Genomic DNA, 26,862 nt, shown 5'->3' with positions numbered 1-26,862 from the left:
TTCACTCACTCATTTTTTTTTTCAAAATCCTATTTAAACTGCAAATAATTTTAACCTTGAAATAGTTAAAGAAAGTAAAAATTACTTCATCACTAACAAAATCTTCAAACGTTAAGGGGGGAATCTTAAAAAAATCGTGTGTTTTTTATTTTGTTTATGGTTTAATAAAAAATTAAAAATTAGCATAAAAACAATAAATTATTCAAAATGTGTGAAGTTTTTAGAAGTCCAAACAATGATATTCTTAGAATAATGACCATTTAGTGCTTAATGTTTGCCAATCAATCAAAGTTTAGTTTCTAAACAAATATGTGATATAAGACTTTTAAACAGTACAACAACAAAAAAATCGATTTTTGTCAAATAGATTTTTGATTGATGTCATCTAAAAACTTGACAAATTGTAAATATTAGTTTTAATAGAACTAAATTTAGAAACCCGAAAATATTCCATTTAAAACTACAAGTCATCTTAAATAATTTATTTAGAAAAAAATTATAAATTTTAATATCTGCTGTGTTAACAAACAACTTTTCTATAAAAAAGTTGCTGTGTTAACAAACAACTTTTCTATAAAAAAAAGTTGCTCTGTCAACAGACAACTTTTCTATAGAAAAAGTTGTTGTGTAAACAGACAACTTTTCTATAGAAAAAGTTGTTGTGTAAACAGACAACTTTTCTATAGAAAAAGTTGTTGTGTAAACAGACAACTTTTCTATAGAAAAAGTTGTCGTGTAAACAGACAACTTTTCTATAGAAAAAGTTGTTGTGTAAACAGACAACTTTTCTATAGAAAAAGTTGTTGTGTAAACAGACAACTTTTCTATAGAAAAAGTTGTTGTGTAAACAGACAACTTTTCTATAGAAAAAGTTGTTGTGTAAACAGACAACTTTTCTATAGAAAAAGTTGCTGTGTAAACAGACAACTCTTCTATAGAAAAAGTTGCTGTGTAAACAGACAACTCTTCTATAGAAAAAGTTGCTGTGTAAACAGACAACTTTTCTATAGAAAAAGTTGCTGTGTAAACAGACAACTTTTCTATAGAAAAGTTGCTGTGTAAACAGACAACTTTTCTATAGAAAAAGTTGCTGTGTAAACAGACAACTTTTCTATAGAAAAAGTTGCTGTGTAAACAGACAACTTTTCTATAGAAAAAGTTGCTGTGTAAACAGACAACTTTTCTATAGAAAAAGTTGCTGTGTAAACAGACAAATTTTCTATAGAAAAAGTTGCTGTGTAAACAGACAAATTTTCTATAGAAAAAGTTGCTGTGTAAACAGACAACTTTTCTATAGAAAAAGTTGCTGTGTAAACAGACAACTTTTCTATAGAAAAAGTTGCTGTGTCAACAGACAACTTTTCTATAGAAAAAGTTGCTATGTAAACAGACAACTTTTCTATAGAAAAAGTTGCTATGTAAACAGACATGTTCTGTTGGAGACAATTTTTCTATACAAAAAGTTGCTCTGTTGGAGACAATTTTTCTATAGAAAAAGTTGCTCTGTTGGAGACAATTTTTCTATAGAAAAAGTTGCTCTGTTGGAGACAATTATTCTATAGAAAAAATTGCTCTGTTGGAGTCAACTTTTCTATAGAAAAAGTTGCTCTGTTAAGTCATCTTTTCTATAGAAAAAGTTGCTCTGTTGGAGTCAACTTTTCTATAGAAACTTTTTAGACAACTTTTTTATAGAAAAAGTTGCTTTATTGGAGTCAACTTTTCTATAGAAAATGTTACTCTGTTGGAGTCAATTTTTCTATAGAAAATGTTGCTCTGTTGGAGTCAATTTTTCTATAGAAAATGTTGCTCTGTTGGAGATAATTTTTCTATAGAAAAAGTTGCTATGTTGAAGACAACTTTTCAATAGAAAAAGTTGCTGTGTCAACAGACAACTTTTCTATAGAAAAAGTTGCTATGTAAACAGACAACTTTTCTATAGAAAAAGTTGCTATGTAAACAGACATGTTCTGTTGGAGACAATTTTTCTATAGAAAAAGTTGCTCTGTTGGAGACAATTTTTCTATAGAAAAAGTTGCTCTGTTGGAGACAATTTTTCTATAGAAAAAGTTGCTCTGTTGGAGACAATTATTCTATAGAAAAAATTGCTCTGTTGGAGTCAACTTTTCTATAGAAAAAGTTGCTCTGTTAAGTCATCTTTTCTATAGAAAAAGTTGCTCTGTTGGAGTCAACTTTTCTATAGAAACTTTTTAGACAACTTTTTTATAGAAAAAGTTGCTTTATTGGAGTCAACTTTTCTATAGAAAATGTTACTCTGTTGGAGTCAATTTTTCTATAGAAAATGTTGCTCTGTTGGAGTCAATTTTTCTATAGAAAATGTTGCTCTGTTGGAGATAATTTTTCTATAGAAAAAGTTGCTATGTTGAAGACAACTTTTCAATAGAAAAAGTTGCTCTGTTGAAGACAACTTTTCTATAGAAAAAGTTTCTCAGTTGAAGACACCATTTCTATAGAAAAAGTCGCTCTGTTGAAGATAACTTTTCTATAGAAAAAGTTGCTCTGCTCTGTTCTACTTCTACTTCTATAGAAAAATATTTCTATAGAAAAAGTTGCGCTATTAAATACAACCTTTCTATAGAAAATGTTACTCTTTTGAAGACAACTTTCCTTTAGAAAACTTATCTCTGTTTTAGACATGTTTTCTATAGAAAAAGTTTCTCTATTTTAGACAACTTTTTTGAGAAATGTGTTGCTCAGTTTTAGTTAACATTCCTTTAGAAAATGTTGTTCTGTTTTCGACATTTATTCTATAGAAAAAGTTTCTCTGTTTGGGACAGTCATATTTAAGCAATATTTTTCTAGAAAAAGTTTTTCTCTTCTGACAACTGATAATAGAATGGTTTTGAATTTGAAAAAAATATGAAGTTTTCTGTTTATTTTCCGTTGTCCTGTTTCCAATAAAAAAATTCCCTTTAACTTTATGAAAAATATACAAAAACATTTTCTCTGTTTTGTAACTTTAACTAACATTCAAAAACTTTTCTTTGTTTATTTCATTTATATTTTTTTTTCTAATTTTTTTTACTTTTTTTCTAAATTTGTTTTATAAGTTAACTGAAACGTAAAAAACAACAATATAACAAAGTATTGTGATTGTTTGTAACAAAATTTTGTTACAAAAAAAAATATAAGAGTGGGAGCAGAAACTAACCAGCAGCTGGTTAGTTATGGTTAAATATTAAACTAAAAATTTAACTTTTTTATACTTTTTTTAACATGTTAATTCTTTCTTCTTTGAACCATTAAATTAGTTTGCAAAACCTAAATGCAGAAAAAATTGCATAACCAGGGTTAACTTGAATTTATATCCGTTTTCATTGTTCTTAAAAAAAAATAAAATTTTTATTTTAAAAATTTGTTTCTCTCTTACGCTTTGCTAATTCACAACCTTATAATTACTATGTTATTTTAATGTTTACAATATTTTTTATATATTTTAGAAAATTTTAGTTTTTTTCTGAAAGAATTTAAGTCAAACTAATTGTAGAATTGCACCATTTCCCTGAATATTTGTAAATTCCAAAAAAATTATTGAAAAAATTTACTATAGACTAGACTATAGACTAGACTATAGACTAGCCTATAGACTAGACTATAGACTAGACTATAGACTAGACTATAGACTAGACTATAGACTAGACTATAGACTAGACTATAGACTAGACTATAGACTAGACTAATAGACTAGACTATAGACTAGACTATAGACTAGACTATAGACTAGACTATAGACTAGACTATAGACTAGACTAGACTATAGACTAGACTATAGACTAGACTATAGACTAGACTATAGACTGGACTATAGACTAGACTATAGACTAGACTATAGACTAGACTATAGACTAGACTATAGACTAGACTATAGACTAGACTATAGACTAGACTATAGACTAGACTATAGACTAGACTATAGACTAGACTATAGACTAGACTATAGACTAGACTATAGACTAGACTATAGACTATACTATAGACTAGACTATAGACTAGACTATAGACTAGACTATAGACTAGACTATAGACTAGACTATAGACTAGACTATAGACTAGACTATAGACTAGACTATAGACTAGACTATAGACTAGACTATAGACTAGACTATAGACTAGACTATAGACTAGACTATAGACTAGACTATAGACTAGACTATAGACTAGACTATAGACTAGATTATAGACTAGACTATAGACTAGACTATAGACTAGACTATAGACTAGACTATAGACTAGACTATAGACTAGATTATAGACTAGACTATAGACTAGACTATAGACTAGACTATAGACTAGACTATAGACTAGACTATAGACTAGACTATAGACTAGACTTTATACTAGACTATAGACTAGACTATAGTCTATAGACTAGACTATAGACTAGAATATAGACTAGACTATAGACTAGACTATAGACTAGACTATAGACTAGACTATAGACTAGACTATAGACTAGACTATAGACTGACTATAGACTAGACTATAGACTAGACTATAGACTAGACTATAGACTAGACTATAGACTAGACTATAGACTAGAATATAGACTAGACTATGACTAGACTATAGACTAGACTATAGACTAGACTATAGACTAGACTATAGACTAGACTATAGACTAGACTATAGACTAGACTATAGACTAGACTATAGACTAGACTATAGACTAGACTATAGACTAGACTATAGACTAGACTATAGACTAGACTATAGACTAGACTATAGACTAGACTATAGACTAGACTATAGACTAGACTATAGACTAGACTATAGACTAGACTATAGACTAGACTATAGACTAGACTATAGACTAGACTATAGACTAGACTATAGACTAGACTATAGACTAGACTATAGACTAGACTATAGACTAGACTATAGACTAGACTATAGACTAGACTATAGACTAGACTATAGACTAGACTATAGACTAGACTATAGACTAGACTATAGACTAGACTATAGACTAGACTATAGACTAGACTATAGACTAGACTATAGACTAGACTATAGACTAGACTATAGACTAGACTATAGACTAGACTATAGACTAGACTATAGACTAGACTATAGACTAGACTATAGACTAGACTATAGACTAGACTATAGACTAGACTATATACTAGACTATAGACTAGACTAAAGACTACACTATAGACTAGTTTATAGAGTAGACTATAGATTAGACTATAGACTAGACTATAGATTAGACTATAGACTAGACTATAGACTAGACTAGACTATAGACTAGACTATACACTAGACTATAGACTAGACTATACACTAGACTATAGACTAGACTATAGACTACACTATAGACTAGTTTATAGAGTAGAATATAGATTAGACTATAGACTAGACTATAGACTAGACTATAGACTAGACTATAGACTAGACTATAGACTAGACTATAGACTAGACTATAGACTAGACTATAGACTAGACTATAGACTAGACTATAGATTAGACTATAGATAGACTATAGATAGACTATAGATTAGACTATAGTCTAGACTATAGACTAGACTATAGACTATAAACTAGACTATAAACTAGACTATAGACTAGACTATAAACCAGACTATAAACTAGACAATAAACTAGACTATAAACTAGACTATAGACTAGACTATAAACCAGACTATAGACTAGACTATAGACTGGACTAAAGCATACACAATAGTCTAGACTAGACTACAGATTAGAGTATGGACTAGTGGTCTAGACTATAGACCAGACTATAGACTAGACTATATACTAGATTATAGACTAGTTTATAGACTAGACTATAAACTAGACTTTAAACTAGACTATAGACTATGGACTAGTGGTCTAGACTATAGACCAGTCTATAGACTAGACTATATACTAGATTATAGACTAGTTTATAGACTAGACTATAAACTAGGACTTTAAACTAGACTATAGACTAGACTATAGACCAGACTATAGACTATAGTCTACACTATTGACCAGACTAGACTAGACTACAGATTAGACTATGAACTAGTGACTACTATGTGGACTATTTATCAAAAGTTTATAAATTAGAAATCATACCTGATTTGTAGCTCTTGGGTAGTGGACAAGTTATTTTTGGTATTTAGTTTTTAATTTTTAGTAAAATTTTTGTTAGAAATAATTTGTAAATGGTGTATGTTTGTTTTATGAATAAAAATCTGCTGTAATAATTCAGAGGACCCATCAATGTATGGACTGTTTGTTTTATAAAAATCTGTTAATTATTACAATATAATCCTTGTACATACTTAGAACACAAAAAATATATATAAAAATAAAAATATTAGGATGGCTCTTATATTATAACATATTAAAAGTCTATTGCTGAAAAAGTGAAAATGGAACATGTTCTTTCTTATATATTAGTTCGTAGGATTATAGTTTGCAGCAAATTTTGCAGAAATTTCTAGTGGAATTATACACCATCCTAATATGCAAATATGGCGCTGGGTAAAACATGCATAAATTTAATATTAAACAATGTAGGTGTATTAATAAATATGTTTATAATTATAATACATTTACTTACATCCTATGTATTATGAAAAATTTACACATTTTTTACATACAGGTAGTTTACAAGTAAACATTACACACATATTACATGGAGTATCTTTTGCAAATAGTTAGAACAGTTTGAGAGACTGAACCCAAACAAAAATTTTAATTATCGTTTACATATTTTTGTAATTTACAGAATTAGTTATGAAATTAGTTATCCTAACATGTCCCAAAACGAAGGCAACTAATCCTACATGGATTACCTAAAGATAGTCTGGTAGTAATCACCAACTAGACATTTTATTTCGAACCAGACTTTCTCCTAGAACATGTTAAAATAGTCGCATAACTAGACTAGTTTTTTAAAACTTAACAAAGTAAAACCTCGAACGACCCTTACTTAGATTACATAGACACAGTCTGGTAGCTAGTTCAAAGTAGATGACGATTATCTAGCTACTTGGTTACTTAGGGATACTAAAGTGACAATTGTGTTCTATTTGCATTAATTCTAAACTAATTTGAAATAATCATGGATCAAATATTAGTTATGGATTTGTTAGTAATTTATAAATAAACATAGTTTTATTAATTAATTATAATTTACCTGTGCGGCATAGTTTCTTCCTTTTTGAATATATTACGTATTTCATCGCCATCGAATATGAACAGCAAATCGGGATGACCAATTAAACCGCCAACTTTGGCAATTTTACCATAATTTATGTGTAATTCTTTCATAACTTTATCAAGTTCACTGATTTTGTAATGACCTGTGAAGGTAAAAAAAAATAGGTCAATAAATTATGCAGTGGACTATATACCGACTTTCGAAGAATCAACTTTTTGCGAAAAAAAATCAAAAAATTCTAAATTGTTCGGGAAAAGAAGTTTACTTTGAATTGATTTTCGTACAATCGAATTTTTGTCTAGTCTATAGTCTAGTCTATAGTCTAGTCTATAGTCTAGTCTATAGTCTAGTCTATAGTCTAGTCTATAGTCTAGTCTATAGTCTAGTCTATAGTCTAGTCTATAGTCTAGTCTATAGTCTAGTCTATAGTCTAGTCTATAGTCTAGTCTATAGTCTAGTCTATAGTCTAGTCTATAGTCTAGTCTATAGTCTAGTCTATAGTCTAGTCTATAGTCTAGTCTATAGTCTAGTCTATAGTCTAGTCTATAGTCTAGTCTATAGTCTAGTCTATAGTCTAGTCTATAGTCTAGTCTATAGTCTAGTCTATAGTCTAGTCTATAGTCTAGTCTATAGTCTAGTCTATAGTCTAGTCTATAGTCTAGTCTATAGTCTAGTCTATAGTCTAGTCTATAGTCTAGTCTATAGTCTAGTCTATAGTCTAGTCTATAGTCTAGTCTATAGTCTAGTCTATAGTCTAGTCTATAGTCTAGTCTATAGTCTAGTCTATAGTCTAGTCTATAGTCTAGTCTATAGTCTAGTCTATAGTCTGGTCTATAGTCTGGTCTATAGTCTAGTCTATAGTCTATAGTCTAGTCTATAGTCTAGTCTATAGTCTAGTCTATAGTAGTCTATAGTCTAGTCTATAGTCTAGTCTATAGTCTAGTCTATAGTCTAGTCTATAGTCTAGTCTATAGTCTAGTCTATAGTCTAGTCTATAGTCTAGTCTATAGTCTAGTCTATAGTCTAGTCTATAGTCTAGTCTATAGTCTAGTCTATAGTCTAGTCTATAGTCTAGTCTATAGTCTAGTCTATAGTCTAGTCTATAGTCTAGTCTATAGTCTAGTCTATAGTCTAGTCTATAGTCTAGTCTATAGTCTAGTCTATAGTCTAGTCTATAGTCTAGTCTATAGTCTAGTCTATAGTAGTCTATAGTCTAGTCTATAGTCTAGTCTATAGTCTAGTCTGTAGTCTAGTCTATAGTCTAGTCTATAGTCTAGTCTATAGTCTAGTCTATAGTCTAGTCTATAGTCTAGTCTATAGTCTAGTCTATAGTCTAGTCTAGTCTATAGTCTAGTCTATAGTCTATAGTCTAGTCTATAGTCTAGTCTATAGTCTAGTCTATAGTCTAGTCTATAGTCTAGTCTATAGTCTAGTCTATAGTCTAGTCTATAGTCTAGTCTATAGTCTAGTCTATAGTCTAGTCTATAGTCTAGTCTATAGTCTAGTCTATAGTCTAGTCTATAGTCTAGTCTATAGTCTAGTCTATAGTCTAGTCTATAGTCTAGTCTATAGTCTAGTCTATAATCTAGTCTATAGTCTAGTCTAGTCATAGTCTAGTCTTTATAGTCTAGTCTATAGTCTAGTCTATAGTCTAGTCTATAGTCTAGTCTTAGTCTAGTCTATAGTCTAGTCTATAGTCTAGTCTATAGTCTAGTCTATAGTCTAGTCTATAGTCTAGTCTATAGTCTAGTCTATAGTCTAGTCTAGATCTAGTCTATAGTCTAGTCTATAGTCTAGTCTATAGTCAGTCTATAGTCTAGTCTATAGTCTAGTCTATAGTCTAGTCTATAGTCTAGTCTATAGTCTAGTCATAGTCTAGTCTATAGTCTAGTCCTATAGTCTAGTCTATAGTCTAGTCTATAGTCTAGTCTATAGTCTAGTCTATAGTCTAGTCTATAGTCTAGTCTATAGTCTAGTCTATAGTCTAGTCTATAGTCTAGTCTATAGTCTAGTCTATGTTAGTCTATAGTCTAGTCATAGTCTAGTCTATAGTCATTCTAGTCTATAGTCTAGTCTATGTCTAGTCTATAGTCTAGTCTATAGTCTAGTCTATAGTCTAGTCTATAGTCTAGTCTATAGTCTAGTCTATAGTCTAGTCTATAGTCTAGTCTATAGTCTATAGTCTAGTCTATAGTCTAGTCTATAGTCTAGTCTATAGTCTAGTCTATAGTCTAGTCTATAGTCTAGTCTATAGTCTAGTCTATAGTCTAGTCTATAGTCTAGTCTATAGTCTAGTCTATAGTCTAGTCTATAGTCTAGTCTATAGTCTAGTCTATAGTCTAGTCTATAGTCTAGTCTTAGTCTAGTCTATAGTCTAGTCTATAGTCTAGTCTATAGTCTAGTCTATAGTCTAGTCTATAGTCTAGTCTATAGTCTAGTCTAGTCTAGTCTAGTCTAGTCTAGTCTATAGTCTAGTCTATAGTCTAGTCTATAGTCTAGTCTATAGTCTAGTCTATAGTCTAGTCTATAGTCTAGTCTATAGTCTAGTCTATAGTCTAGTCTATAGTCTAGTCTATAGTCTAGTCTAGTCTAGTCTATAGTCTAGTCTATAGTCTAGTCTATAGTCTAGTCTATAGTCTAGTCTATGTCTAGTCTATAGTCTAGTCTATAGTCTAGTCTATAGTCTAGTCTAGTCTAGTCTATAGTCTAGTCTATAGTCTAGTCTATAGTCTAGTCTATAGTCTAGTCTATAGTCTAGTCTATAGTCTAGTCTATAGTCTAGTCTATAGTCTAGTCTATAGTCTAGTCTATAGTCTAGTCTATAATCAAACAATTCTAAATTGTTCGGGAAAAGAAGTTTACTTTGAATTGATTTTCGTACAATCGAATTTTTGTCTAGTCTATAGTCTAGTCTATAGTCTAGTCTATAGTCTAGTCTATAGTCTAGTCTATAGTCTAGTCTATAGTCTAGTCTATAGTCTAGTCTATAGTCTAGTCTATAGTCTAGTCTATAGTCTAGTCTATAGTCTAGTCTATAGTCTATAGTCTAGTCTATAGTCTAGTCTATAGTCTAGTCTATAGTCTAGTCTATAGTCTAGTCTATAGTCTAGTCTATAGTCTAGTCTATAGTCTAGTCTATAGTCTAGTCTATAGTCTAGTCTATAGTCTAGTCTATAGTCTAGTCTATAGTCTAGTCTATAGTCTAGTCTATAGTCTAGTCTATAGTCTAGTCTATAGTCTAGTCTATAGTCTAGTCTATAGTCTAGTCTATAGTCTAGTCTATAGTCTAGTCTATAGTCTAGTCTATAGTCTAGTCTATAGTCTAGTCTAGTCTATAGTCTAGTCTATAGTCTAGTCTAGTCTATAGTCTAGTCTATAGTCTAGTCTATAGTCTAGTCTATAGTCTAGTCTATAGTCTAGTCTATAGTCTAGTCTATAGTCTAGTCTATAGTCTAGTCTATAGTCTAGTCTATAGTCTAGTCTATAGTCTAGTCTATAGTCTAGTCTATAGTCTAGTCTATAGTCTAGTCTATAGTCTAGTCTATAGTCTAGTCTATAGTCTAGTCTATAGTCTAGTCTATAGTCTAGTCTATAGTCTAGTCTATAGTCTAGTCTATAGTCTAGTCTATAGTCTAGTCTATAGTCTAGTCTATAGTCTAGTCTATAGTCTCTAGTCTAGTTTATAGTCTAGTCTATAGTCTAGTCTATAGTCTAGTCTATAGTCTAGTCTATAGTCTAGTCTAGTCTGTCTATAGTCTAGTCTATAGTCTAGTCTATAGTCTAGTCTATAGTCTAGTCTATAGTCTAGTCTATAGTCTAGTCTATAGTCTAGTCTAGTTAGTCTATAGTCTAGTCTATAGTCTAGTCTATAGTCTAGTCTATAGTCTAGTTTATAGTCTAGTCTATAGTCTAGTCTATAGTCTAGTCTATAGTCTAGTCTATAGTCTAGTCTATAGTCTAGTCTATAGTCTAGTCTATAGTCTAGTCTATAGTCTAGTCTATAGTCTAGTCTATAGTCTAGTCTATAGTCTAGTCTATAGTCTAGTCTATAGTCTAGTCTATAGTCTAGTCTATAGTCTAGTCTATAGTCTAGTCTATAGTCTAGTCTATAGTCTAGTCTATAGTCTAGGTCTATAGTCTAGTCTATAGTCTAGTCTATAGTCTAGTCTATAGTCTAGTCTATAGTCTAGTCTATAGTCTAGTCTATAGTCTAGTCTATAGTCTAGTCTATAGTCTAGTCTATAGTCTAGTCTATAGTCTAGTCTATAGTCTAGTCTATAGTCTAGTCTATAGTCTATAGTCGAGTCTATAGTCTAATCTATAGTTTAGTCTATAGTCTAGTCTATAGTTTAGTCTATAGTCTAGTCTATAGTCTAGCCGAGAGTCTAGTCTATAGTATAATCTATAATCTAGTTTATAGTCTAGTCTATAATCTAGGCTAGTCTATAGTCTAGATTATAGTCTAAGTTTAATTTATAGTCTAATCTATAGTCTATATTATAGTCTAAGTTTAATTTATAGTCTAATCTTTAGCCTAGTCTATAGTTTAGTCTGGTATAGTCTAAAGTCTTGTCTGTATTCTATAGTCTAGTTTATAGTCTAGGTCTGTAGTGTAGCCTATAGTCTAGTTATTTTACAACTTGTCTTTGCAAATCCCATTCCATATGTAAACTATGCCACTGTTCATTATTACAGTTCTAGTATGTTTTATAAACATGAATTATGAATTCAAAAACTACCTCCCACATTGTAATTCATAAAATGCAACGAACCATAAATATTACGCAATTTAACAAAATTACTAAATATATTATTTATATGACATAAATTCCAATTTTTTTCTAACCTCTTTGTAAGGAAAACCTAAAAACATTTTTTCCCTTTGTTACATAAAAAATGTTACCTTTACCTTTGCCTATCTATCAAACAAATAAAATTGTGACATATTTATTGCCACATGCCACACAAAATTTGTTTTATTATAATTTTTCAGCTATTGCCCCCATAACAGGAGTAGTAGGTACCATACATACATATGTATATTTAAAATAGAAGAAATAGTAACACTTACCAATAACTGGTGCAAAACGCCAAGAATTGCCAATAAAGGGCATGCCCCAGGGACCAGGTACTTCATTATAGGAACGTATTTTATCGGCATTATTCGATTTGGAATTGCTAACAGGGGATATAGTAGATGATAAATCAAATGATTAGAAAAGGAAACAAGTGTAATTGACACAAACAATATACATAGCTTACATATTAGGGTAGTACTTTAAATATTTAGATAAAATTTCTTAAAAATGTTCACGATGTGAGAATCAAACCTTTTATAAATACTAATTTTAAATGAAGAAACATTTTTGTTAAACTAATAAATTGAAAAAACGGCGCCACCCTAATGTACCTTTTTATTGGCCTAAATGTACCATAATTTTATTTATTTCAATGATTTTTCACTTCACTTACTTTTGACTTAATTTAGTGCGAGATTTATTATTGACTTCATTTCCATGTGATTCCGGTTGTGGTGGGATATGCTGTGAAATCATTGATGGTGTTACAGCAGCCGAAAAAGAGGTGCGCTTTACCAGGGAGGCAGTGGTTTTACTTAGATTTGACATGTTTGTTATTGATATAGGAATTTCAAATTTGCTGAAATGAAAGAAAAGAGAATAATATTAAAATTATTTTAATTGGGGAAAAATTTATTGTAAGTCGTTTGGTTAGTGGAATCGCGAAAGTGATAATGCAAAGCAGTTGTGCAGTCTGTAGTCTAGTTTATAGTCTAGTCTATAGTCTAGTCTGTAGTCTCGTCTGTAGTCTAGTCTACAGTATACTCTATAGTCTATAGAGTCCAGTGAATAGACTAGTCAATAGTCTAGTCGATAGTCTAGTTTAGAGTCTAGTCAATAGTCTAGTTTATAGTCTAGTTTATAGTCTAGTCTATAGTCTAGTCTATAGCCTGGTCTATAGTCTAGTTTATAGTCTAGTCTATAGTCTAGTCTAGTCTATAGTCTAGTCTAGTCTATGGTCTAGTCTATAGTCTAGTCTATAGTCTAGTCTATAGTCTAGTCTATAGTCTAGTCTATAGTCTAGTCTATAGTACAGTCTATAGTACAGTCTATAGTCTAGTCTATAGTCTAGTCTATAGTACAGTCTATAGTCTAGTCTATAGTATAGTCTATAGTCTAGTCTATAGTCTAGTCTATAGTCTAGTCAATAGTCTAGTCTATAGTCGAGTCTATAGTCTAGTCTATAGTTTAGTCTATAGTCGAGTCTATAGTCTAGTCTATAGTTTAGTCTATAGTCTAGTCTATAGTCTAGTCGAGAGTCTGTCTATAGTCTAGTCGAGAGTCTAGTCTATAGTCTAGTCTATAGTCTAATCTATAATCTAGTCTATGTCTAGTCTATAGTCTAGTCTATAATCTAGTCTATAGTCTAGTCTATAGTCCAGTTTATAGTCTAGTCTATAGTCTAGTCTATAATCTAGTCTATAGTCTAGTCTATAGTCTAGTCTAGTCTAGTCTATAGTCTAGTCTATAGTCTAGTCTATAGTCTAGTCTATAGTCTAGTCTATAGTCTAGTCTATAGTCTAGTCTATAGTCTAGTCTATAGTCTAGTCTATAGTCTAGTCTATAGTCTAGTCTATAGTCTAGTCTATAGTCTAGCTATAGTCTAGTCTATAGTCTAGTCTATAGTCTAGTCTAGTCTAGTCTATAGTCTAGTCTATAGTCTAGTCTATAGTCTAGTCTATAGTCTAGTCTATAGTCTAGTCTATAGTCTAGTCTATAGTCTAGTCTATAGTCAGTCTATAGTCTAGTCTATAGTCTAGTCTATAGTCTAGTCTAGTCTAGTCTATAGTCTAGTCTATAGTCTAGTCTATAGTCTAGTCTATAGTTAGTCTATAGTCTAGTCTAGTCAGTCTATAGTCTATAGTCTCATAGTTAGTCTATAGTCTAGTCTATAGTCTAGTCTATAGTCTAGTCTATAGTCTAGTCTATAGTATAGTCATAGTCTAGTCTATAGTCTAGTCTATAGTCTAGTCTATAGTCTAGTCTATAGTCTAGTGTCTAGTCTATAGTCTAGTCTATAGTCTAGTCTATAGTCTAGACTATAGTCTAGTCTATAGTCTAGTCTTTAGTATAGTCTATAGTCTAGTCTATATCTAGTATATAGTCAAGTTTATATTCGGGTCTTCTTATTTTATGTCTTTATTTAGTTCAGTTTTCTTTTTATCTTATTATTGCGTTTTAGTTTCACATTTTTTTTTTCACCCATGACATTTGCATGGCCAAAATCATAAACTCTATAACAAAATATGTTAAACTTAATCCCTACTATTCTTTAAGGTTAATAAACAAAAGTTTCTAACTTATTTTTAATATAAAAATATATAATTCTGATTTTTATACATCTTCATATACAAAAATCGTTTGTCTATATTGCTTGTATGTGCTGATAAAATTTCTCTTTTTTTACAAAATTGTGTTATATTTTTTGCTGGTAACAAAAATTTGACATGTCCTTGACCTTGTATGTTTTTTTGCTCTTTTTTTTTCTTTTTTGCTTTCCAACTCACTCTATTTAAATTATTTTCTCTTCATGTCTGTTAAATGTTAAAGATAACATTTTATTGTAGTTGCCAACACAAAAACAAAAATGTATTAATTCTAATACTTATTTATATTAGGGTATTCAATTGCGGGGATTCTCAAATATGGGTTGATTTCAGGATTTCAAATTAGAGGAAAGGGAACTATAAATAGAATAATAGATTAGCTTGTAGTCTAATTTATAGATTAATCTATTCTTTACTATAGTCTATTCTATATATAAGTCTATAGTATTGAATATAGTATAGTCTATAGTATTGGGTAATGTCTAGTCTATAATCTAGTCTAGTCTACAGTGTAGTCTATAGTCTGGTCTACAGTCTAATTTATAGTTAATTATGTAGTCTAGTCTATAGTATAGTCTGCAGTCTAGTCTATAACCTAGTCTGTAGACTAGTCTATAGCCTAGTCTGTAGTCTAGTCTATAGTCTAGTCTATCTTCTAGTCTATAGTTAAGTCTACAGCCTAGTCTATAGTCTGGTCTGTAGTCTATTCTATAGTTTAGTCTAATATCTAGTCTATAGTCTAATGTTGTCTAGTCCATAGTTAAGTTTAATTTATAGTCTTGTTTATAGTCCAGTCTATAGTCTAGTCTATAGTCTAGTCTACAGTCTAGTCCATAGTCTATAGACTAGTCTATAGTCTAGTCTAGTCTAGTCTAGTCTATAGTCTAGTCTATAGTCTAGTCTAGTCTAGTCTAGTCTATAGTCTAGTCTATAGTCTAGTCTATAGTCTAGTCTATAGTCTAGTCTATAGTCTAGTCTATAGTCTAGTCTATAGTCTAGTCTATAGTCTAGTCTATAGTCTAGTCTATAGTCTAGTCTATAGTCTAGTCTATAGTCTAGTCTATAGTCTAGTATAGTCTAGTCTATAGTCTAGTCTATAGTCTAGTCTATAGTCTAGTCTATAGTCTAGTCTATAGTCTAGTCTATAGTCTAGTCTATAGTCTAGTCTATAGTCTAGTCTATAGTCTAGTCTATAGTCTAGTCTATAGTCTAGTCTATAGTCTAGTCTATAGTCTAGTCTATAGTCTAGTCTATAGTCTAGTCTATAGTCTAGTCTATAGTCTAGTCTATAGTCTAGTCTATAGTCTAGTCTATAGTCTAGTCTATAGTCTAGTCTATAGTCTAGTCTATAGTCTAGTCTATAGTCTAGTCTATAGTCTAGTCTATAGTCTAGTCTATAGTCTAGTCTATAGTCTAGTCTATAGTCTAGTCTATAGTCTAGTCTATAGTCTAGTCTATAGTCTAGTCTATAGTCTAGTCTATAGTCTAGTCTATAGTCTAGTCTATAGTCTAGTATATAGTCTAGTCTATAGTCTAGTCTATAGTCTAGTCTATAGTCTAGTCTATAGTCTAGTCTATAGTCTAGTCTATAGTCTAGTCTATAGTCTAGTCTATAGTCTAGACTATAGTCTAGACTATAGACTAGATAGACTAGACTATAGTGTAGTCTATAGTCTAGTCTATAGTCTAGTCTATAGTGTAGTCTATAGTCTAGTCTATAGTCTAGTCTATAGTGTAGTCTATAGTCTAGTCTATAGTCTAGTCTATAGTCTAGTCTATAGTCTAGTCTATAGTGTAGTCTATAGTGTAGTCTATAGTCTAGTCTATAGTCTAGTCTATAGTCTAGTCTATAGTCTAGTCTATAGTCTAGTCTATAGTCTAGTCTATAGTCTAGTCTATAGTCTAGTCTATAGTCTAGTCTATAGTCTAGTCTATAGTCTAGTCTATAGTATAGTCTATAGTCTAGTCTATAGCATAGTCTATAGTCTAGTCTAGTCTATAGTCTAGTCTATAGTCTAGTCTATAGTCTAGTCTAGTCTATAGTCTAGTCTATAGTCTAGTCTAGTCTATAGTCTAGTCTATAGCCTAGTCTATAGTCTAGTCTATAGTCTAGTCTATAGTCTAGTCTATAGTCTAGTCTATAGTCTAGTCTATAGTCTAGTCTATAGTCTAGTCTATAGTCTAGTCTATAGTCTAGTCTATAGTCTAGTCTATAGTCTAGTCTATAGTCTAGTCTATAGTCTAGTCTATAGTCTAGTCTATAGTCTAGTCTATAGTCTAGTCTATAGTATAGTCTATAGTCTAGTCTATAGCCTAGTCTATAGTCTATAGTCTAGTCTATAGTCTAGTCTAGTCTATAGTCTAGTTTAGTCTATAGTCTAGTTTAGTCTATAGTCTAGTCTATAGTCTAGTCTATAGTCTAGTCTATAGTCTAGTCTATAGTCTAGTCTATAGTCTAGTCTATAGTCCAGTCTATAGTCTAGTATAGTCTAGTCTATAGTCTAGTCTATAGTCTAGTCTATAGTCTAGTCTATAGTCTAGTCTATAGTCTAGTCTATAGTCTAGTCTATAGTCTAGTCTATAGTCTAGTCTATAGTCTAGTCTATTTTATAGTCTAGTCAATATTCTAGGCTATAGTCATCTCGACTAAAATATGGGTGCATTTTCTAAAACTTTAAGAATCTCTGCTTAAAATTATAACATTTCTTTGCTGTGTATGTGTGTGTGTGTGTGCTTATTTTAATAATAGTTAATGTTTCTTCTAAATTAGATGCGGGCAATTTTCACAGAATACTAACTGACTGACTGCCATGACTAGTCTGTCAAAATGTCTCTGGTATTTTCGATAAGTAAACATTTACAATATACTACGTATTTATAAATAAAATATTCTAAATTTACTACATAGTATATGTATACTAGAAAAAAAAAACCTAATAACATTTAATGTTATGACCACAGACACATATACATACATGATTATTACACCCATTCCCCTTTTTATTACCAAACTAAATCCAAAAGCATTTATTTAATTTTATCTTTCAGGATTTTGTAGGTCTTAAACAAGGACTAATGTTGGTTAATAAAACTGTAATACCCCACAAACTTTTGCTATTTAATTTGCAAATATTTTTTTTGCAAAATATAAAAAGTTGTATGTAATTAATTAATTAATTACCTTGACCAAAAGTGAAATAAATATTATAGTATTTACAGCTGTTGTTTTTTTAAATACTATAATATGTATTTATTATTTGTTGTTATTTTATTTATTGTTATTTTTTGCCAAGGACAATAAACCACTATTAAGCAGTTTCATTTAATGCAAGTTTTTTTTTTTAAAATAGGATCCGTAATCAGGGTGAGTCAAGCATAAGTTAATAGACTAGTTCAAAGACCATAGACTAGTTAATATACTAGCCAATAGACTAGTTCTAGACTAATTAATATACTAGTGATTAGACTAGACTAAAGATTAGCTAATATACTAGTCATTAGCCTAGGCATTAGGCTAGTCATTACACTAGTCAATGAACTAGTAATTAGTCCTCACATTACACTAGTCTATAGGTTAGACTAGGGAATAGAATAGAAATAAATATACTGCTCCATAGACTGGACTAGTTACTTGTTATTAATATTAAATCCTTAAAGGATATTTTGTCTAGACATTGCATTTAATTAGATCTCATCGTAGTCGCTCTTAAATATTTGAAAATAAAATATATATTTGTTTTCTATTCTATATTCAAACAAATAATTTATTCCAAATATTGTCAGGGATTTTTATATTTTTCTCATAAATTTTCACAAAAAGTCCTTATAAATATTTTTTACTCCTTAAAAATTATAATCAAAAACAAACAGACACTCAAGAAAAAAAAAACAAAACCAACAAAATGATAAACTTTGTTTAGGGCAAATATTTTTCTATAAAAAAAAATTATTTGTCTAAAATATTCCCAACAAAATAAATACAAACATTTAATATCAATCTCTAATGTATTTACACACACGCATGCTTGGTGGATCGTTATTTTTTTTTTTTTTTTATTCAAAAAAAATTATATTTATTCAAAAGATAAAATCCCATTGAATGCAAAAAACAAAATAAATTTAATAAACAAACAAATGAAAACAATTTGCATAAGTTTGTGTGTGTAGAGGTATAAAGCTGTAGATTGTCTTTGGCTTTTAAAAGAAATATTCAGTCATAGGCCTACACCAAGATGCGGAATTTTTTTAATAATTTTATAAAAATTTTAAAATTTACTTTCTAAAACCTAAAACACCCAAAACTTATTAATTTGCTAATTCTAATTATTTCTAGATACAAAGCTATCTTCTTTCTTTTAAAAATATGCTTATTATGTAATTTCTTTAATAAGAAACAAAAGTTAAGTTTTATTATAAAAACACGTTTTAGATTTATAAATATTTATCTATTGAATATTTTTAATAAATTTTTAACATAATCTTAATATTTGTTACATATCACCCAAAGCCTCTTAGTATTAGTTTTCAAGCAACTACAGTCATGTTTACTACTTAATACAAACTTGTTAAAAAAATCTTGTCAGACCCATTGGGAAAATATCCTGCTTAACAAATTAACAACTAGTTTGTGGTCAGTATTCAAAATACTAAATGATGTAATACATTTTTAAACAAGTTTTACAAAAATTTTAATTTAGCACTATTTTAACCCATTGCGAATCTCTCAAATACATAGACTAGTCCTCAGACTTGAGTATAAAAATAGCCTAAAGTTTAGACTATAAAACGGTTTGTAGACTATAGAATAGTCTATAGTTTGGACTATTTTATAGTTTGGATTATAGAATAGTCTATAGTCTCGACTATAGAATAGTCTATAGTCTGGACTATAGAATAGTCTATAGTCTGGTTTACAGAATAGTCTACAGTCTCGACTATAGAATAGTCTATAGTCTGAACTATAGAATAGTCTATCGTCTGGACTATAGAATAGTCAATAGTCTGGATTATAAAATAGTCTATAGTCTGGCCTATAGAATAGTCTATAGTCTGGCCTATAGAATAGTCTATAGTCTGGTTTATAGAATAGTCTATAGTCTGGTTTATAGAATAGTCTATAGTCTGGACTATAAAAGAGCCTATAGTCTGGACTATAAAAGAGTCTATAGACTGGACTATAAAAGAGTCTATAGTCTGGACTATACAATAGTCTATAGTATGGATTATACAATAGTCTGTAGTCTCAACTGTAGAACAGTCCATAGTCTCGACTATAGAATAGTCTATAGTCTGGACTGTACAATAGTCTATAGTCTCAACTATAGAAGAGTCTATAGTCTCGAATATAGAATAGTCTATAGTCTGGACTATACAATAGTCTAAAGTCTGGACTATACAATAGTCTAATGTCTGGACTATACAATAGTTTATAGTCTGGACTATAGAATAGTCTATAGTCTGGACTATAGAATAGTCTATAGTCTGGACTATAGAATAGTCTATAGTTTGGACTATAGAATTGTCTATATTCTGGACTATAGAACAATCTATAGTCTGGACTACAGAACTGTCTATAGTCTGGACTATAGAACTGTCTATAGAACTGTCTATAGTCTGGACTATAGAACTGTCTATAGTCTGGACTATAGAACTTTCTATAGTCTGGACTATAGAACTGTCTATAGTCTGGACTATAGAACTGTCTATTGTCTGGACTATAGAACTGCCTATAGTCTGGACTATAGAACTGTCTATAGTCTGAAATATAGAACAGTCACTAGTCTGGACTATAGAACTGTCTATAGTCTGGACTCTCGAACAGTCTATAGTCTGTACTATAGAACTGTTTATAGTCTGGATTATAGAATAGTCTATTGTCTGGACTACAGAATAGTCTATAGTCTGGTCTATAGAATAATGAATAGTATGGCTATAGAATAGTCTATAGTCTGGGCTATAGAATAGTCTATAGTCTAGACTATAGAACAGTCTATAGTCTGAACTATAGAACAGTCTATAGTTTGGACTATAGAATAGTATTTTTTGAAAAATGTTAAAGATATTGCTAAAAATCCTAATACTTAATCCTTTATGACCTTTTGGAACTTGCAAAATTTTTATGTGTGTAATAGGATACTTTGTAATACGATGTTATTTTCTTTTCTTCAAAATTTATTTTTGTTTGATGTTAAAATTTTTGATTTCATCTTAAAACAATAAAATCTTTTGTTTTTTTTCTGTTACTTTTTGAAATAGTTATAAACCAAAAGCAGATTATTCATCTCATACCTTTATTGATTTGTTTCCGTTACAAAATTTAGGAGCGGTTTTATTTCAAAGATTTTATTTATTACTTTTTAATTTGTCTTTAATGAACTAAGTTTTTTTTTTTAAGTATAAAAAACACTTTACTTTTTAGACTTTTTAACAATTATTTTTAGTTAATTTTGCCAGTTTTCTATTTTTTTTCTTTCTCTCTTTCTTTGGTGGCAAACACGCCAACTTGCAGTTTAAAGAAAAGCGCGTTTTTAAATGCTTTACATTTCAATGAATTTCCACTTAAAACAGAAAAACAATTTTCAACTTTTTCTTTTTTTTTTGCGTTATTTGTTATTTTTTTTTATTTCACTTTTTTTCTCAAGTAGTTACACGAAAAAAAATATTATTTAAATTATTCCAGTTAAAGAAAAGTAATAGCAAGCACCTTAACTTTTTATTAAACCATTCTCTTTATTTTTTTCAATAAATATTTAAAATTTAAATTTATAACATTTATTAAATTCAATTCAAATCCTTTTTCTCTAAACAACCATCAGTCAATTGACACTTTTTTTCTCAATCTTTGTTCCGTAAGATTGTAGTGCTCTAACAACGAATTAATTTTTTAAACTAAAGTTGTAAAATGGTTGGGGTTTTAACTTATACATTAAAAAAAAGTTGTATCGTACGTTTTGAGTTTTATGATATAGTAGTACTAACTACCATGAGTATGATGCGATTTGATTTCTCACTTTAAACTTTATCTCAAATGCTCTCTAACTACTCTAATATTATTTGTATTTCAGTTAGAGAAACAAACAGTTATGACCAAAAACTAAATAATACCAACGTTCATATCAAATCATACCAAGTCAAGCTTAACTGCCAACCAAACCAGCAAACGACAACCAACCTGCCAGTTTAAACCATTATTTGTTTAATGGAGGAGAGCTCTTCTTTTTTTTCAAGTTTTTTTTCCGAACCATTCACAAAACAAAAAAATTATCATTTTGCTGTGATCTTGTTGTCTCTCTGGTTTTCAAATTATTTCTTTTTATAAATAATTTGTTGTAAGTAGTTTTATCTTATTGTCTTTTTACAAAAGGTGTGATTTACCTATTAAGGCTTTATTTTATTTAGATTTCAATAAAATTTTTTTTTCGCAACAAAATAGAAATTTTGTTTGGTCATTGTGTTATTATTGTTAAAAATGTTTCGATTTTGTTTTGTTATTATTAAAATTTTATGCCTAAATTTGATTTTTCTTGAACAATAGCAAAACTGGTCTGTTTGGTTACAGGTTTTTTTGATCACACAGTTTGTTACTATTATTAGGAGAAATTTTTGAATAATCTAGTGAAAATAAATACTTCCAATAGAATAGAATAAACTGCTTATTTTTATGCTCTCTGGCTATATTTAAATCTAATAAGTATATAATATGGACTATTGTTGGAGTCTATAGTAACGACTATAATAGAATCCAGTAATGATATCTATGATATCCACTATAGCCAAGTCTATTGGTAGTTATAATCAAATCTGAAGTCTGAAATATAGTCAAGACTATAGTCTGGACAATAGTCAAGTCCCTAGTTTGAATTATAGTCAAATGTATATTCTGGTCCATAGTCAAGTCAATAGTCAAGAATATATTCAAATCTATAGCCTAGTTAGAATATAGTCAAGTCTAAAATGCACTACAGTCATGCCAATAGTCTAGATAGATAGATAGATAGATAGATAGATAGATAGATAGATAGATAGATAGATAGATAGATAGATAGATAGATAGATAGATAGATAGATAGATAGATAGATAGATAGATAGATAGATAGATAGATAGATAGATAGATAGATAGATAGATAGATAGATAGATAGATAGATAGATAGATAGATAGATAGATAGATAGATAGATAGATAGATAGATAGATAGATAGATAGATAGATAGATAGATAGATAGATAGATAGATAGATAGATAGATAGATAGATAGATAGATAGATAGATAGATAGATAGATAGATAGATAGATAGTCTAGATAGATAGTCTAGATAGATAGTCTAGATAGATAGTCTAGATAGATAGTCTAGATAGATAGTCTAGATAGATAGTCTAGATAGATAGTCTAGATAGATAGTCTAGATAGATAGTCTAGATAGATAGTCTAGATAGATAGTCCAGATAGATAGTCTAGATAGATAGATCGATAGATAGATAGATAGATAGATAGATAGATAGATAGATAGATAGATAGATAGATAGATAGATAGATAGATAGATAGATAGATAGATAGATAGAAGATAGAAAGATAGAAAGATAGATAGATAGATAGATAGATAGATAGATAGATAGATAGATAGATAGATAGATAGATAGATAGATAGATAGATAGATAGATAGATAGATAGATAGATAGATAGATAGATAGATAGATAGATAAATAGATAAACAGATAGATAGGTAGATAGATAGATAGATAGATAGATAGATAGATAGATAGATAGATAGATAGATAGATAGATAGATAGATAGATAGATAGATAGATAGATAGATAGATAGATAGATAGATAGATAGATAGATAGATAGATAGATAGATAGATAGATAGTTAGATAGATAGATAGATAGATAGATAGATAGATAGATAGATAGATAGATAGATAGATAGATAGATAGATAGATAGATAGATAGATAGATAGATAGATAGATAGATAGATAGATAGATAGATAGATAGATAGATAGATAGATAGATAGATAGATAAAGAGATAGATAAAGAGATAGATAAAGAGATAGATAGGTAGATATATAGATAGATAGATAGATAGATAGATAGATAGATAGATAGATAGATAGATAGATAGATAGATAGATAGATAGATAGATAGATAGATAGATAGATAGATAGATAGATAGATAGATAGATAGATAGATAGATAGATAGATAGATACTTCAGACGTTTTCTTTGCTAAAATAAATTGAATTTTCTTGTCCCCCCCTTTCTTTGGAAAAGGCTGTAAACCGCCTTAGTAATAGATTGAAGTCTGCTTTTGTTGCATTCAATTTAAAAATTGTTTTGGATAATAAAACTTAACTCTTCTAAAGAAAAATGTGCGGTGTAAACAGACAACTTTTCTATATAGTCTTTTCTAAAAGTCTATAGAATATAGAATAATCTAAAGACTATCTATAGTCTGGACTATAGACCAGTTTATAATCTGGACTATCGAACAGTCCATAGTCTGAACTATAGAACAGTCTTTAATCTGAACTTTAGAACAGTCTATAATCTGGACTATACAACAGTCTATAGTCTGGACTAAAGAACAGTCTATAGTATGGACTATCGAGCAGTCTATAATCTGGACTATAGAACATTCTATAATCTGGACTATTGAACAGTCTATAGCCTGGACTATCAAACAGTCTATAGTCTGGACTATCGAACAGTCTATAGTCTGGACTATCGAACAGTTTATAGTCTGGACTATCGAACAGTCTGTAGTCTGGACTATAGAACAGTCTGTTGTTATGTGAACAGACAACTTTTCTATAGAAAAAATTGCAGTGTAAACAGACCACTTTTCTATATAAAAAGTTGCTCTGCAAACAACTTTTTTGTTTCTCTTCATTAATTGCAACAACAGTTAACCAATAAAAATTATTAAAATTGCAAAATGTACCGCTAATTAAAAACGCTGAAGAAAATACGAAAATTGCAGCAATATTAAAAAAAATATATATATTGTTTCAGTTAATGTTCAAACCCCATACAGCACAGATCAGTTGAAAAATAAATTTTAAAAATTTTACCCAATTTCAAAAAGTATTTGTGTTTAGATCAGCCATGCATTAACATGTACACATCATAATAAATTTTGCGTTTTGTTCAAAAAACACAAAACTAAGTGTACTATAGTTAATAGTAGGAAATCATTGGAAAAATTTAACAATTTACAAAACAAAAGAAAAATATAACGAAATTATAAGAGAGCAAAAAATTTGTAAACTACTACTAATAATAATAATTTCACATTGTTTTAGCTTTTTCACAATCCTACTAATTACAAAAAGATGTTGCAAAAAACTTAAAATTGAATTTAATGTAATGTAATTTTCAATTGAGAGAAAGAAAAACAAACTAGTTAATGTGTATAATAGTAGAACACATTATAAAATGTTAAAAAGATGTGGATTAGTTGTTCTCTTCTTGTTCCGAATCATTTATCATTATCTTTAAACTAGTATAAAACATAATTGAAATGTTTTTTTTTATTGTGTTGCTTAAATCATTTATCATGACAGACAAGAGAGATGTTACAAATATCAATTACTGTCATATTTAATGAAAATGAAGACCAAACAAATTTATTTAAACTACGATCGTTTGGTATACAAAAAGAAACAACAACAACCAAAACAGTTGCTGTCAAATTATTGTAAAAAAACTTGGAACGGATATATACAATTTAGGGAATGTTTATTTTTAAAAATAGTACATAATTGTGCTGCAGAGGAAAAGGAGGGAAAATAGTTTTAGGCTGTATTTAAATACAAAAAATTAAAACAAAGTTTTGTAGTAACTTTTAGAAAAACATCATAAAGTTATAAAAGGTTTTGTTATTACATATTACATAGAAGTAGTTTAGTAATGACAGAAATAAACTAAGATTCATCTTATCATCTATCTATCTATCTATCTATCTATCTATCTATCTATCTATCTATCTATCTATCTATCTATCTATCTATCTATCTATCTATCTATCTATCTATCTATCTATCTATCTATCTATCTATCTATCTATCTATCTATCTATCTATCTATCTATCTATCTATCTATCTATCTATCTATCTATCTATCTATCTCTCTATCTATCTATCTATCTATCTATCTATCTATCTATCTATCTATCTATCTATCTATCTATCTATTTGGTCCAAACTATAGTCTTATAGTCTATAGTCCAAACTATAGACTGTACGATAGTCCAGACTATAGACTGTTCGATAGTCCAGACTATAGAATGTTCGATAGTCCATACTATAGACTGTTCGATAGTCCAAACTATAGACTGTTCGATAGTTCAGATTATAGATTTTTCTATAGTCAAGACTATAGACTGTTCGATAGTCCATACTATAGACTGTTCGATAGTACATATTGTTAACTGTTCGATAGTCCTGACTATAGAATGTTCGATAATACAGACTATAGACTGTTCGATAGTCCAGACTATAAACTGTTCGATAGTCCAAACTATAGATTGTTCGATAGTTCAGATTATAGATTTTTCTATAGTCCAGACTATAGACTGTTCGATAGTCCAGACAATAGACTGTTCGATAGTACATATTGTTAACTGTTCTATAGTCCAGACTAGAGACTGTTCGATAGTCCAGACTATAGAATGTTCGATAATCCAGACTATAAACTGTTCGATAGTCCATATTATAGACAGTTCTATAGTCCAGACTTCTCGATAGTCCTGACTATAGACTGTTCGATATTCCAAACTATAGACTGTTCGATATTCCAAACTATAGACTGTTCGATAGTCCAGACTATAGACTGTTCGATATTCCAGATTATAAACTGTTTTATAGTCCAGACTATAGATAGTATATAGACTATTCTATAGACTTTTAGAAAATACTATATAGAAAAGTTGTCTGTTCACACCGCAACGTTTCCTATAGAAAAGTTAAGTTTTATTATCCAAAACAATTTTTAAATTGAATGCAACAAAAACAGACTTCAATCTATTACTAAGGCGGTTTACAGCCTTTTCCAAAGAAAGGAGGGACAAAAAATTTTAAATTTTTTTAGCCAAAAAAACGTCTGAAGTATGACGCACTTTAATCCCATGCGTAATAATGTTTTCATTGTAATTAATTTGTGTGAAAGACATATTTTTGCCCAAATTAAAAATTATGTCACGTTTTTCTTTTGTGTCTTTTTTTTTTGTGTCGGTCAAATCTTCTGTGATAAATCTTCATTATTGTTGCTATTAAGCCC

At 29.6% G+C, this 26,862-nt stretch overlaps 1 protein-coding gene across 1 annotated transcript; it reads right to left on the bottom strand.

Moving 5' to 3' along the window:
* Positions 1 to 7,147: 7,147 nt before the first annotated feature.
* Positions 7,148 to 21,489, bottom strand: LOC119608483 (probable cytochrome P450 49a1; the record flags this gene model as incomplete). The annotated part of the gene is made up of 4 exons (XM_037962925.1): positions 20,865 to 21,489; positions 12,644 to 12,829; positions 12,243 to 12,349; positions 7,148 to 7,313 (listed from the first exon to the last, which is right to left on the bottom strand). Coding segments are annotated over exons 2-4 (428 nt in total), but the record flags the coding sequence as incomplete, so codon positions are not given.
* Positions 21,490 to 26,862: the final 5,373 nt, after the last annotated feature.

The sequence above is a fragment of the Lucilia sericata genome, unplaced genomic scaffold (assembly GCF_015586225.1).
Source record: "Lucilia sericata isolate MDLA Ls3-8-SP2 unplaced genomic scaffold, ASM1558622v1 Contig000842F_arrow, whole genome shotgun sequence".
NCBI classification, from domain to species: domain Eukaryota; kingdom Metazoa; phylum Arthropoda; class Insecta; order Diptera; family Calliphoridae; genus Lucilia; species Lucilia sericata.
This window is presented reverse-complemented; position numbering and strand designations above follow the sequence as displayed.